General features: G+C 43.8%; 1 protein-coding gene across 5 annotated transcripts in view; it reads right to left on the minus strand.

Moving 5' to 3' along the window:
- ADCY7 (adenylate cyclase 7) overlaps positions 1–14,235 on the minus strand; it is a 117,483-nt gene that overhangs the window by 51,230 nt on the left and 52,018 nt on the right. For all 5 annotated transcript variants that reach the window (XM_027869785.1, XM_027869780.1, XM_027869783.1 and 2 more), the window contains exons 2-4: positions 5,757–6,297; positions 2,532–2,735; positions 527–691 (exon numbers count right to left, since the gene is read on the minus strand). In XM_027869785.1, coding sequence (XP_027725586.1) covers positions 527–691; positions 2,532–2,735; positions 5,757–5,921 — 534 coding nt within the window. In that variant the 5' untranslated portion in view covers positions 5,922–6,297. The remainder of the gene's footprint in view (positions 1–526; positions 692–2,531; positions 2,736–5,756; positions 6,298–14,235) is intronic.

A 14,235-nucleotide genomic window follows, 5' to 3' on the forward strand; every position in this document is an offset into this window, starting at 1 on the left:
CATCCCAGCATGGGTACCCTCCTCCATACCCCCACCCTTGCTTTCTAACTCCTCCTTATGTGTTTTCTTCCCCCATTAGAAGGTAAATTCCTTGAGAACATTTTCTTGTTTTTGTATTCTCAGCCCTTAGCACAATTCCTGGAACATAGTAAGTGCTTAATAAATGTTCTATCTGCCTCTCTAGAGGCCAGACCTCTATGTAATATCCAGAGACTCAGATCAGCCCACTACTGCTCCAAGCAACAAGTGAAAATCTGAAAATGACCATGAGAACAACCCTCGAGCCAAAGTGACAATCCCCTCTATTTGATTTAGCAGTTTTTTTAAGGCTGGTTTCCCACAGACCTGGTTCACTGAAACCTGCTGAGCCATCAAGCACTTTGTGCTGGTGTCTTCTGGGCTGCGAGCTTTTCCAGGCCAGGAACTGGAGCTTATTCCCACTTGTATCTCCCCTAGCACCTAGCGGAGAGCTCTGTTCACTCTATGCTCTTGATACATGTGTGCTGTGTTTATAGCTGCTTCTTACCTGGAGCACCACTGGCAAGCGGGGCGCTGCTGTGAACACGTTAGTCCGGATACCCAGTACTAGCAGATAAGACAGTGTAGACACAACATTCACCACAATGGCCTCCTTCATCTCAAAAGGCAGCATGGTATACACAGTGAAGATGATGAACAAAAAGAAGGGTACCTGAAAAAGAAGACATGATGAACACCAGAAACCTCAAACCTGGAAAAAGGGAGTAGGGAGTGGGGCTCCACAGACAACTGGGCATTGGAATAAATCATGATCATTACATCCAGGGGCCAATTATCCAGTATGACCATCATGGAACTCAAGGATAGAAGGGACATCAGAGAACATCTAGACCAATCCCTTATTTTTACAGAGAATGACACCCAGTCCTAGAGTGTTTAGGTAACTTGTCCAAGGTCACACAGGTACTAAGGATCAGAGCCAGGATTTAAATCCCAATCTTCTGGCTTCTTTCTACCAAGCCACCTTTGATGTCAGTTATAGATAGGCATTCCCCTCCTCCTCTTTGCTATGGAATGGCCCATTATCATCATTGCAGAGAGTGGGTAAAGAGACAAAAAATGATACAAAGTTTCTGGACCTGAAATCAAGCCAATTTGGCTCTTCACTCATCATTCCAGGAAAAGGTGTGGGTGAGAGAGGGGAGCTCTTGGGGACAAGAGGGTAAAGTTATTAACTGAATTTGAGACATCACCCAAGTTCTGTCCCTTGGGAGCACCGAGTCAGTCGACTGGGGGATGACCATTATGCTCTGGAGCAGATGGGTAAAAATCGTCCAGCTCCCTCATCAGCCTCCAAATATGGTCACTCAGACCCCGAGATGTCTTCAGTGTGACACACTTCCCTTATCAAAAGAGCCGCAACCAAGAACAGAGTTTGTAAGAACATAGAGCCTAAAGGAAAAATCTAAGATTTGTCGGGTTGTTTTTTTTTTCTTTACTCAAGGGAAAGCCAAGTTTATTCATCATTTCCCACACATTAAAATGTAGTTGGAGGCCAAGATTTGGGCCTGCCAAGTTTCACCCATAGTGAAGTTTCAAACCCCTAATAAACCCATGAGCTGGGAGACAGTACAGCTGACACACTAACACTGGGCTATAACTGAGAGTGGCTAAAATAGCCTCCTTGGAGACGAGGCAGCTTCCATCCCAGTGAGTTCCCCTGGGAAAGGATAATGAACACTCTGAAGGAAACTGGACTAAGGTTTGTTCACCTGGCCCAATGACAGGGCACAAGGCAACAGCCGCACCCTCCGGCCTACAGTTTGCATGGGATGGTGAAAACGTTGTAGGATTTGCCTTCCCAGGTCCTGGGTTTGAATCCTCTCTCTACCACTTATTACCTGTGTGACCATGGACAAATCACTTGATCTCTGCCTCTGTTTTCCCATCTGTAAAATGAGGGAGGTAGACCAAATGACCTTTAAAGTGCCTTCTAGATTCGGCAACCAAGTGTGCATCCTGAGCAGTTACCCCCTCAAATACACCTTCAGGTTAAGTAGGTTCCTGCAACCAGTCTCAACTAGTGCCATAAGGAGGGGGTCTCATTTTAATACAATATTAGCCTGAACAACAAAGTAAATCAATCCCTCCATCTTATTCACCTCACCAAAAATCAAAAACTACCTAACAATTTGCAAATTCTCCCTCTATCCATGTGTAAAATTGGGAAGGGAGGGTTTTTTATAGGCCCCGGATCTCTCAAGGAATAAATCAATTCCGTGTAAATTAGCAAAGTCGCACAATTACAGAATGCCTAAGTTGAAAGGGGTATTGGAGGTCATCTGGTCCAACCCCCTCATTTTACAGAGGGGAAAGCAAAAGGTACACAGAAGGAAATCAGCTTACACAAGGTCCTTCAGGGAATTAGTGACAGAGCCAGGGACAGAAGTCAATATCCTGTCTCCCAGTCTAACAGTCAGTCCAGAGCACTATACTGCCTCTCTCCACTAGGCAGTGACAAGGGACCCAGGGGTCTTGGGCCCCACTGTTACCTGCTCCCACATATAGGTTTCGTCATCCTTCCAGTCGAAGATTAAGACGAAACCCAGGGTCAAGAAGCAAATCCAGATGATCACAGCAAAGAATTTGAGCCATTTCTGAAAGAGGCACTCGATGTACACCAGCGCATACATGATTGCAAACAGGATGAGAATGATGAACGAAGTCACCAGGAAGGCTAGGTGTCCGGAGAAGTTCTGGGAGCCAGCCAAACATAAATTACAGTAAGAATTCATGTCTCATGATTATCTTCTCTCTACATCGACCTCCTCTAGGAAGCCTTCCTGTGTTAGCCCAGCCCAGTAACACTATTGATGATCTTCCTGACTCTTCCAACTTTTATAGGCTAAATTTCTCCTTATGTGTCTGGGAAGGGAGAAGGGAGGGGGGTTAGGGGAAAGGGAGGTCTACACTATGAAATAATCAACTGCTTCAGGGGGACAGACCATGTTTCCATACATTCAAGAGGAAACTGGTAAAAATGATACTTCATTTCTCAGCCTCAGTTTCCCTCCTTATCTCTGGAGTCTATAGAAATTACTACAGGCATTTATCTTAAGGAGTAAGTATGAATACTCCACTTTTAGTCAAATGGACTAAAGACCTTGGTCCTCACAACATTATTTGAGATTAGTAGGATGAGATGGCCTAATCAGGTGTGGGGAACTTGTAGCCTTGAAGCCACATGTGGCCCTCTAGATCCTCAAGTGCGGCCCTTTGACTGAATCCAAACTGCACAGAACAAATCAAAGGATTTGTCAAAGGGCTGCACTTGAGGACCTAGAGGGCCATATGTGGCCTCAAGGCTGCAGGTTCCCCACTTGTGGGCCCTAACCCATGTGGATTCTTTGCACCCCTACCCCATTTTATCACCTTTACTCAGCTTGGAGAGACAATGCAGTGTATTAGAAGGAGCAAGGTTTAAATTCTGGCGGGGCTATTTGCTGCCTGTGTAACGATGAACAAGTCAACTCCCTTTCAGAGCCTTAGTACCTCCTCTGTAATAACTTTTCACATTGCTATTCCACTTTTAAGATTTGCAAACCACTATTTGCAACTAATCTGTGAAGGAGGTAGCATTTTATTACTCTTACTTTTTTTTTAATAGATAAAGACATTGGAAGTTTTACAGATAAAAGAAATCCTTGCAGTACCGATCTCATGGGGTCACTTTGCAGACTGCTCTTCTAAATTCCTTCTATGGGTCTCACATCTTGTTAACATTGAGGATTTTTCTCTGACAAGGCCCAAAGTCTGTCTAGAATGGAAGTTGATGTGATTTCCAGAGTGGGCCCAGCAGAGAGAGGAGCAGCCAATAACTCCCCGGGACGCCCTGGAGGAATCTGCCGGCCTCCCTAGTGAGGCCGAGGGCCATCCCAGCCTTGTCTGCCGCAGAGGTGGGGAGGGGGCCCACTTCTCCTCTGGTGAGTTATTTGTACCAAATGAAAGGGGCAATTTTCACATGGCTACCTCATCCTACTAATCCCAGATAATGTTGTGAGGACATTTCACATTGTGTGAAAAGAGACTGGGGCAGGGGGGCGCCTCTCAAAAAGAAACGGTCAATCTGCATCATCTCTCAGATAGTGGCTACAAGGGGACCAAGAGGGACTAGAACCCAGGGTGCCCAGGCAAGGTTTACATTTCCTCCTGTAATAATCACCAGCCCTACTTCCCTTTTGCTGAGGGTCTTTCTTCTAAGACGCAGTTATCTCTTTGTAGGACATCTCCCAGTGACCCTCCAGGTACCACTTCCAGCTCTGTCCCTTACTAAATATATGACTTTGGGCAAGTCACTCAAACCCTTGAGGCCTCAGTTTCCTTGTCAATAAAATGGGGGTATTATTAGTTGAACTACCGAAGGCATCGGAATCATTGTGAGGATCAACTCAGATAACTGCTTCATATGAGTGATTATTTTTATTATCATTATTATTAATGCACAGCATAAGAAGACATGGATATATGGGTTATAAACTGCTGCGCTGTTAGAAGTGTATGCATCAGGACAGCTAGGTGGTGCAGTGGATAGAGCACCGGACCTGGGGTCAGGAGGGACCTGAGTTCAAATCCGGCCTCAGACACCTGACACTTACTAGCTGTGTGACCCTGGGCAAGCCACTTAACCCCGATTGCCTCACCCAACAAAAAAACAAAAAAAGAAAAAAAAAGAAAAGCCACCTAATCTCATTTTCTTCTAAGGGTGAAAAGAAGCAAATAATGTATACAGGTGGAAGGTGGGAGAAGGGAGATGGAAATTAAATTCATGCATTTATAATTTATAATGTAAGATTTAAAATGGAAAGGGTTTTAGAGGTTATCCAGCCCACTCTCCTCCCCCAATTTTACAGAAAAGGAAACTCCCCCGACTCCTCTCACTCTGCATCCAAACCTCTTTCCACTGTAAAGTGAACTTCTCAAAATCAAAAAGCAAGTTGGTGTCAGAGTGAGGACCAAAGCCTAATCGTCCTGACTCCCAGGCTGCTGCTTTCTCTTTAGCAGAGAGAAAAGCAAACACAAGAGAATGCAGACAAAGGAGAAGAAAGGAGGCTGCTCCCACTAAATCAGGACCTCCTAGTCATACGATACTTTTGAATTTTTCAAAGCTCTCCATCTATTAATTCATTTGGCCCAAACAAAAAGTATGTGAAGTAATCAGGGCAGGAATTCTTATCCTGGGATCACAGATTTAAAGATGGAAGGAACCTTAGAGATCACCTAATTCAACCCTCTCGTCATTTTATAGGTGAGGAAACTAAGGTCAATGGAGTTAAGTGATTTACCTAGGGTCACATGGGTATAAGTGGCAGAACTAGGATTTGAACTTGGCACCAAACCCAACTCTAAGTCCCCTATGTAAGTTAATGCAGTAGACCGAGCAAGCACTGGGTCTGGAGTAGGGAAGACCTCAGCTCAAATCTAGCCTCAGTCGCTGGGTGTGTAATCCTGGGCCAGTCACTTAATTTTTGTCTGCATCAATTAATTCAACTGTAGAATAAAGATAACAATTGTACCTACCTTCCAGGGTACACAGTAGAAACTTAATGCTTGTTCCCTTCTACCCCCTTCCCTTCCTCATTTCACAAGGGAGGAAACTGAGGCCAAGAGACAGGATGTGACCAGTCCATGATCACAGAGCTAGTTTGCTAGTGAACTAGAACAGAAGACTCCCAATTTCTAGTCAGTCTCTCTCCAACCACCCCAGTCAATCCACTCACCCCATGGATGAAAGCAAGGATGATGAGTACAACTGAGAAAATGATGGCGATAGAGAGGAAGATGAGCAGGAGAGGGTAATGTTGGCTCATGTGGTGGAACTGTTCATAGCGGGAATCTCTGCTCTTCCACTCCTCATCGAGGAAGTATTTCCCCTTGGTGGGCATCCTTTCTTGGTCAGGTGTCTGCTTCTTCCACTGTTCAAAAGGTGGGTTCCAGGAAGAAAAGAGGAGACCTGGTGCTCCAGGCACATCTGTCAGTCTCCACTTGCACCTCAACTTGCTTGCAGCAGTTCTTGGGGACCAAGAGCAAGTAGGTTGGGGAGCCAGGAGGGGTGTCTTACGTCCAGTGTTTATTTGAGCTCGGAGGGAAGGGCTAGGGAGACATCTACATCTCCAACGGCTCTATGTGCCAACGTAGACCTCCCTCCTTGCTACGGACTGGCACATCTTTAATCGGTCTCAGGCACTTCTAACCATCTCCCCAGCAGGCTCCTTGCTGATCCAGCTGAAGCTGCAGATGTCCCTTGAAAGATGTTAACACCTGTAAAGGCAAAAAAGAGCTTTAATTAAGCTGGGAGCAGAGGGAGGCCAAGTCTTCCCATAACTCTTCTTAATTCTGAGGTCAGACACAGGCTTTGGGCATCTATAGTAGTGAAGTCACAGTTCTTGGGTAACCAAAAACCATGGAATACATGTAGATATATTCAGAGATGTAGACTGCAGTGGTGTCAAACTCAATTAGAAACTCTCTTAGCCACATAATGACTTAGAAAAACCCTCAAATTAACATTATTTATGCTGTATTATATTTTTATTTATCTTGTTAAACAATTAATTTTAGTCTGGTTCCCGGTTAGTTTTGTGGGCAGCTTGTGGCCCATGAATTTGACACCTCCGGGTAGAGGACCTTAGCTATAAAGTCCAACCTCCTTGGACAAATTAGGAAACTGAGGTCTAGAAAAAAGAAGTGACTTGCCCAAGGTCACAAAGCAAACTAGTGGCAGAGGCTGTACCAAAACTAGGGTCTCCTAACTCCTAGGGCACTGTTCTGACCACACCAAGAGCTACTGTTCTCTCCTCCCCATGGTCACACCTCACCTTCTAGAAACCGACTGAAGGTGGCCGTGACCACCCCACCCCTAGGTTTGGCTGTGACATCTTCACTGAACTCACAGTCAAAATGTCATTTCTTGGTTCACTTAAACCAGGTTCTTCCATTGCAGTCTTCTCTGACTTATCCCCTCCACGATGAACTAGAATTCTTTCCTAAACTCCCTCAGCCCTCAGTCCATATGCACAGTTTAGTATCTAATTACATACTGTTCTGTATCTAGGTTTTATATCTATGTGGCAGGTGAAAGAGAAAGTGACTTAGGAAACAAAGGTTTGGGCTTCCAAGCGTGTCGATTTATCCAGCAATGAATGCCAATTGCTCCACAAACCAGGACCAGACCTCCTCAGCTCAGGCTTGGATCTCACTGAATACAGGGGAGACAGGCTTTTATACATTAAAACAATTAATCAAATAAGCCCAATTAATAAAAAGAAATATAGCATCAGGTAATCTGATTTCTAACAGGGTAAAAGATCAGGGACTTTCCAAGTTGGAAGGGGGGAAGAGTGAACAGGTGCAATTCCCTGAAATCAGAAAAGAAGGTGTCCCACTGCCCCAAGTGTCTGTAAACAATCAAAGGAACATGGAAACAACAACTGATTCATCAGCATGGGGCCAGTTTTCAGATAAGACATTTGGGTTGCTTGAGATGCATAATTGTAAGAAAACTCTTTACATCAATCTTTGGATCTGACCGGGTTTCTGGTCAGGATAACCTAGGTCCTTAGCTAAAGGTCTCTAAGCAGCAGGTAAAGATGGTTCATCTTCCCAGACACACAAGGTTAGATCCAAACAATGCAACAAGATTTTCTCTCAATTCTCCCAATTGAATAGTTTTCTCATAAGACAGAATTAGGATTAGACTCATAAGTAAATAGAAACTAAGCTAGCTCCAGAACTGAGTCACAAGAGGAAGTCAGTGTGGTTCATTCAATTCCCCAATGAACCATTTGCTGTCCTAATCCCTCAATTCCCTCAATTTTTCTCTTTTCATTATTACTCTGCCACAGCTAGGCGTCTTTTTCTCTGCAATTCAACTGTGAGCTCCTTGAAGGCAGGGCCCTTGGTCTTTATGTGTCACATACCATCATAAATCAGGCCTAGAAGGAATCTCAGAGGCTCTCTAATACGACACCTTCATGAACCTGATGAATAAATTAAACCCCAGGAAGGTAAGTGATTTGCCCATGGTCATAGAGGCAGTGATTAGAAAAGGCTAGATTTGAACCCAGGTCCTCTTACTCCAGAGTCAATGTTCTTTTTCACTAACTCTAGCACAGAGATAGACTGGGCAGAGTAGTTCAAAGGGTTATTATTGATTTGGCTAGTTGATTCACTTTGGGGAACACCCAAGTCCAACATCTTTTTAAGAAGTTCCATTACTATAATGCTGTTACTCTAAGAAGTAGGTCATTCTAAGACAATTCTTAGAGTGACTTAGACATCTATCATCCTGTCATTCTAAGAAGACCAACAGAGGCAAATCTAGTGCTTTCTTTTTCTTTTTCTTTTTTTTTTTTTTTTTTTTTGGCTAGGTAATGGGGTTAAGTGACTTGCCCAGGGTCACACAGCTAGTAAGCGTTATGTGTCTGAGGCTGGATTTGAACTCAGGTCCTCCTGAATCCAGGGCCAGTGCTCTATCCACTGTGCCACCTAGCTGCCCCTAGAGGCAAATCTAAACAAAGAGGCCAGCTTCCATTCACTTGAGGTTATCTTTACTGAGCACACAGTTGTGCTCAGGCCAAGGAGAGATACAAGTGCAAGAAATCGCTTCTTCTCTCAAAGACTACCTGGCTCACAGTCTGCCTCTCTTCCATGGCTCCTGCCCTCACGCTAATGGGACAAGTCATTCCCTTTCCCAACCCCTGCAACTCATGCCTCTTAGGAGCCTCCCCACTTCTGCCAAGGGTACCATCATCTCTCGAATCACCCAGATTCAAAACTGCAATGTCATCTTCAACTCCCCAACTTTCACCTTACATTTATTTCCAAAGTCTTATCATTTTTATCTCAAGAATATCTTTTTCATCTGTCCCTTTCTCTCTTCTCACATAGCCAGCACCATTTCAGACCCTCGTAACTTCTGAGTGACCTACCTATGATCTCCTGGTACATTGAAAAGAGCACAGGCTCTGATAGCCGAGGACCTGAATTCAAATCTAGCTTTTACAATTTACTCCCTATGTGATCTTGGGCAATTTGGGCGTTTAACTTCCTTGGGCCTCATCAGCTATTTAGTCATTTTTCAGTTGTGTCCAAGGCAAAGATACTATAATGGTTTGCCATTTCCTTCTCCAGCTCATTTTCCAGATGAGGAAACTGAGGCAAACAGGGTTAAGTGAATTGCCCAAGGTCACACAGCTAGTAAGTGTCTGAGGCCAGATTTGAACTTGGGAAGATGAGCCTTCCTGACTCCAGGCCAGGCACTCTATCCACTGCGCCACCTAGCTGCCCTTTGGGTCTCATCACCTCTGAACTATGATAACCTCCTAAATGGTCTCCCTGCCTCAAGTATTTCCCCTCTCTAATCCATACTTCACACAGCTGCTGAAATAACTTTCTTAAAAAGCAGATCTGACAAGGTTACCTTCCTGCTATAAACTCCAATGTTCCCTATTGCCTTTAAAAGGACCAAATATAAACTTGTCTACCTTTTAAAGCCCTTCCTACCACATCCTACTTATCCTTCAATCCTCACAGTATACATTACTCCCCTTCAGACCCTCGAGTCCAGTCACATCAGCCTTCTTCCTGTTCTTCACACATGACACTGTAACTTCTCACTGACTGTCTCCCATGCCTGGACTATGGTCATCTCCACAGCTTAGAATCCCTTGTTTCCTTCACAACTCAGCTCAAATATCATCTTCTACATCAGGGATTATTAAGCTAGGATCTACAACCCAAGGATCTACAATCCTCTTTAAAAAAAATTTGGTAACTATTCAATAATGGCTTCACCAGTCTGCCAAAGCAGTCCCTGACATAAAAACCAATAAGAACATCTGTTCTGAATGAAGCCTTTTCTGATCTTCCCATCTGCTAGTGCCCTCCCAAACCTGGAGTGAGAAAAACCTGGATTCAAATCCCATCTCAGATACTTAATATCTAAGTAAACCTGGGCAAGTCACTTAACCTCCATCTCAGTTTCTTCTTCTTTAATGGGGATAATAACACCTACTTCCCAGCTAAAATGAGTTAACATCCCGAAAAAGAACTATGGAATCTGAACGAAGATGGAAGCATACTATTTGATAAGTTTTTTTCCTTTTGTTGTTTTGTTTCTTCTTTCTCATAGTTACTCCCATTAGTTCTAATACTTCTTTACTACATGACTAATGTGAAAATATGTTTAATATGAATGTATATATAGAGCCTATATCAGATTGCACACTGTCTTGGGGAGGGGAGAGGGGAGAGAAGGGGAGAAAACTGAAAATTCAAAAGCTTATGGAAGTGAAGGTTGAACACTAAAAATAAATTAATTAAAATTTTATTTAAAAAAAGGAGAGAAAGAGAAGGAAGGAGAGAGAGAAAAAGAGAAAGCAAGCAAGCAAGTTCTTTTGGCTTTTAGCTTTGAGAGAGAAGCTGGACGATGTCAGCCTCTCTTCAGTTTGCAGATGGGAGATGAAGACTTTGGGAAGAAGCTGATGTGAGAGGAGCTGGCAGTCCCTATTCATAGCTTGTTACACTGAAGACTTCGGGGAATTTCCCCTTTAGGTGGCATCTGGGAATCTCTCTTTTGGTTGAACTGTGATATCCAACTCTCAAGGAGAGTTCCCTCACTCCATATTGTCTGGTCTATATTCTCCTATGTATACTTTCACTGATTTTTGTTTCGCTGTTGACTTGAATAAAGGCTTTCTTTGCTATAAAAAAAAATGAGTTAGCCTACATAAAGTGCTTTGCAAATCTCAAAGTGCCATATAAACGCTTTATTTATTCTGTAGATACTTACATATGCAGATGTGGATTTCCTGTAGAAGGTAAGCTCCCTGAGGGCAGGGACTATTTCATTTTTGTCTTTGTATCCCCAGAGTCTAGTAGTGCCTAGTATACTGCAGGTGATTAATAAATACTTTTTTATTGTTTGGGGGAAAAAAGAGCTCATGATTTAGAAGTACTGAGTAACAGTTATACATATTATAAGAGGATTATTCACTTTGCAATAAGAGTCACCACAGGGTCATTTCAGATAATAATGATGATGGTAACTCGTTTTTAAACAGCACTTTCAAGTTTGCTTAGAGCTTTTACAGACAGTTCATTTGATCCTTGCAACCTCATGAGAGGCAGCTAAGTGGAGCAGTGGAGAAAGCACTGGTCCTGGAATCAGGAGGACCTGAGTTCAAATTTGAGCTCAGACACTTATCAGACAAGTTAAGTAATTTAATCCAGGTCACATATGCAAAGTCCTACCTTACAACTGTTTTTTCCCTTTCCTCTCTTGACCTCCTGCTACCAATACTCTCAAGGAAAACAAAACCAAGTCTAAAAAAAAAAAAAACCCAACTTATTATCCCTATGTTATCCCTAGTTAACAGATGGGGAAACTGAGGCTCAGTGAAGTTAAATGACTTGCCCCGGATCACACAGCCACCCTCCAAACCTAATACTCCTATCCACACTGACTAAATTTAACAAAGAATGGATTCAGATGTACAACTGTTGTAACACATGCCTAGAACAGACTAATCACCCAAAGACCCGATAACAGTAAGAAAATCTTAGTTGGGGAAAAAACGTAATTCTCCATAGACATCTGCTCAGAATCTAACCCAGCAAAGCCTAAAACAGGTCTGATGACCTGGGCTAACTGGCTAAGCATCTCAAGAATGTTGGTCATCATTGAAAAGACGATTCTCAGCCGTAGCTCTGTGGTTCATTCACCATGCATGCACAGCTATAATCCCAGAATTTCAGAGCTGGGATGGGGCATCAGAAAGCCCATTGCCACAGCATGGCACTTTCCCAGAACTCAAAATCACAGAATGTGAGTTGGAAGGAACCTTAGAGATCAGCTGATCCAATCTCATCATTTTACAGAAGAGCAAACTGAGGCCCAGAAAAATTAAGCAATTTAACTCAGGTTACACATGCAAAGTCCTACCTCACAAATGTGTTTCCCTTTCCTCTCTTGACCTCCTGCCATCAATACTCTCAAGGAAAACAAAACCAAGCTCCCTTTCTTCCTCTTTCCCTTCTTGCCTTGCTTCCCCTCCCCCCTCAAAAAAAAAATTCCAAATAGGAAAAAAAACCCATAGATTCAAAAGCATGATATTCACAGTGCTTGCAAGTGCTGCTGGGGTTGCCAGTTCAGCCCCTGGTCAAACACTCATTCTTCAGCATTAATGAAAAGGACTTCCATAGCAACCAGGATAAAGGGAGGAAAAACTTCACCAAGAGATGAGCGACACCATTCCCCCGAATGACAGGCACTCTCAGAATGAAGTCTGGGAAGGGCCAGGAGAGAAAGCCAGCTCAGCAGAAAGGTCCTCCTCCCTCCTCCCAATCCTGGAGTGGAGGAGAGTGGGGTGGGGAGGGGGGGAAACAGTGTAAGGTTTGATTAAGATTTGATAACGTGAGCATAGCTTCTTCACTCCTCAATTACCATCTCCATGGTTGCCCTTGGCTCTTCTCTTCTTGGAATAGTCCCCACCACACCCCTACCCTTGGAGAACTGGCAGCAAAGTCAGATCAGAAAGTGGAGAATGTTTTTATTGCTGAGAAGGGGCATTTAACTACCCTCTAAGCATACCTGACTAACAGTAGTACCACTGTCCAAAAACAATCATGAAAATCCTTAAGACCACCAAACATTAGAGCTAGAAGGGGCTTTAGAGGCTATCTGGACTCCCACCCCATGAAAGAATTCCTCTGATATCATCTGGTCTCAGCTTAAACTGTTCCAGTGACAGGGAGCTCACTGCCAAAGGAGGAAGTCTATATCATAGCTCTGGCTGTTAGAAAGTTCTGGTTTAAACAGTAATCTCCCCACATCCCACATACACACTCATTGCTCTTAGCTCTATCCTCCACAGTCACAGAATAAATTCAATCCTTCGTTCCACATGATAGCACCTCTCGTATTTGAGGACAATCATTGTGGTCCCCTTTCCACCCACCCCCAAGGTCTTCCTTTCTCCATACTAATCATGCCCAGGTTCCTTCAATGAAAACGCACTATCCTGGCCCCACTCTCTAGTTGTTCAGTGTCCCTCAAAAGCTTAGAGCCCATGGGGTTCATTTGTACAGCACTTTTAACTTTTCAGGGAGTTTTCACATCTATGACCTCGTTGGAGACTCACAACTACTCTGTGAGACAAGCAGTGCGAGGGCTAGTAGCCCCATTTTGGCAGATGAAGAAACTGAGGCACAAAGATTAAATGGCCACAGAATCATAGACTGTCAGAATTGGGAGGGAGCTTAGGGATCATTTATTCTGCTCCCTCTCATTTTCTGAAGTCCAGAGAAAGATTATGACTTATCCAGGGTCTCATAGATAGTGATAGAACCCAGACTAGTACCTGAGCCTTTTCACTTGCAGTCTTTAGCACTCTTTCTACCAGCCCCCTCTCAGAGCATACTATATACAAGCAAATTGCAACACCAGCTCAGAAACTCTAATTTGCCCCTGTGGGAACAAGAGCTGACGTTCACATAGCTTTAAGGTTTATGAAAGGTTTATCTCGTATGAGTCTCCCATCATCTCTGGGCTGTAGCCTCCCCATTTTACATGGGAAGAAAGTCAGCCTAAATGAAATGACTTACCTGTAGTCATACACCTACTAAGTGATGGGCATGGAATTCAAACCCAAGTCTCCAATGACTTTGAGTCAAGCATTCTTTCCATTATGTCCCATAGTCATAGTTGGTCCTTAAGGAAACCATATTCTCCAGTTTCTCCAGATGGCCGAAGCCACGGCTGGATTTGAACCAACTACTTCTGGATTCTCAATCAAACCACTTAAGAAGCCCCAGGGCCCTGTACAAATCCGCAGTCCTTTGGCCTAAAAGCCACAATTAAGTTACGCAGCTAAGTTTTTGCAAGGCAGAAACCTATTCCTCCTTAACAACGTTCCACTAGTCCTCTCCTTCCCTCCCCTCCTTGCAACAGCTCCTACCTACTCACTATAGAACAAATGATTTCAATTACTCAGTAGGGTTAGAGGGTCTTGACCCAGGAAGGTCACCAGGGAAACCCAAAGTGACAGTCTTGCCAGGTTTGCAAATGCCACCATTACCCATCATCACAGGACTTTGCAGGGGAGGGTCCTGGACACAAAAAATCCAACAGATACAGGTGGACAAAAGAAACAGAACCAGGGTCAGAGAGGAGAATAGGGATGTAATACGAAAAGTTTC

This window comes from Vombatus ursinus, unplaced genomic scaffold (genome assembly GCF_900497805.2).
Source record: "Vombatus ursinus unplaced genomic scaffold, bare-nosed wombat genome assembly UNPS02014793.1, whole genome shotgun sequence".
Lineage (NCBI taxonomy): Eukaryota > Metazoa > Chordata > Mammalia > Diprotodontia > Vombatidae > Vombatus > Vombatus ursinus.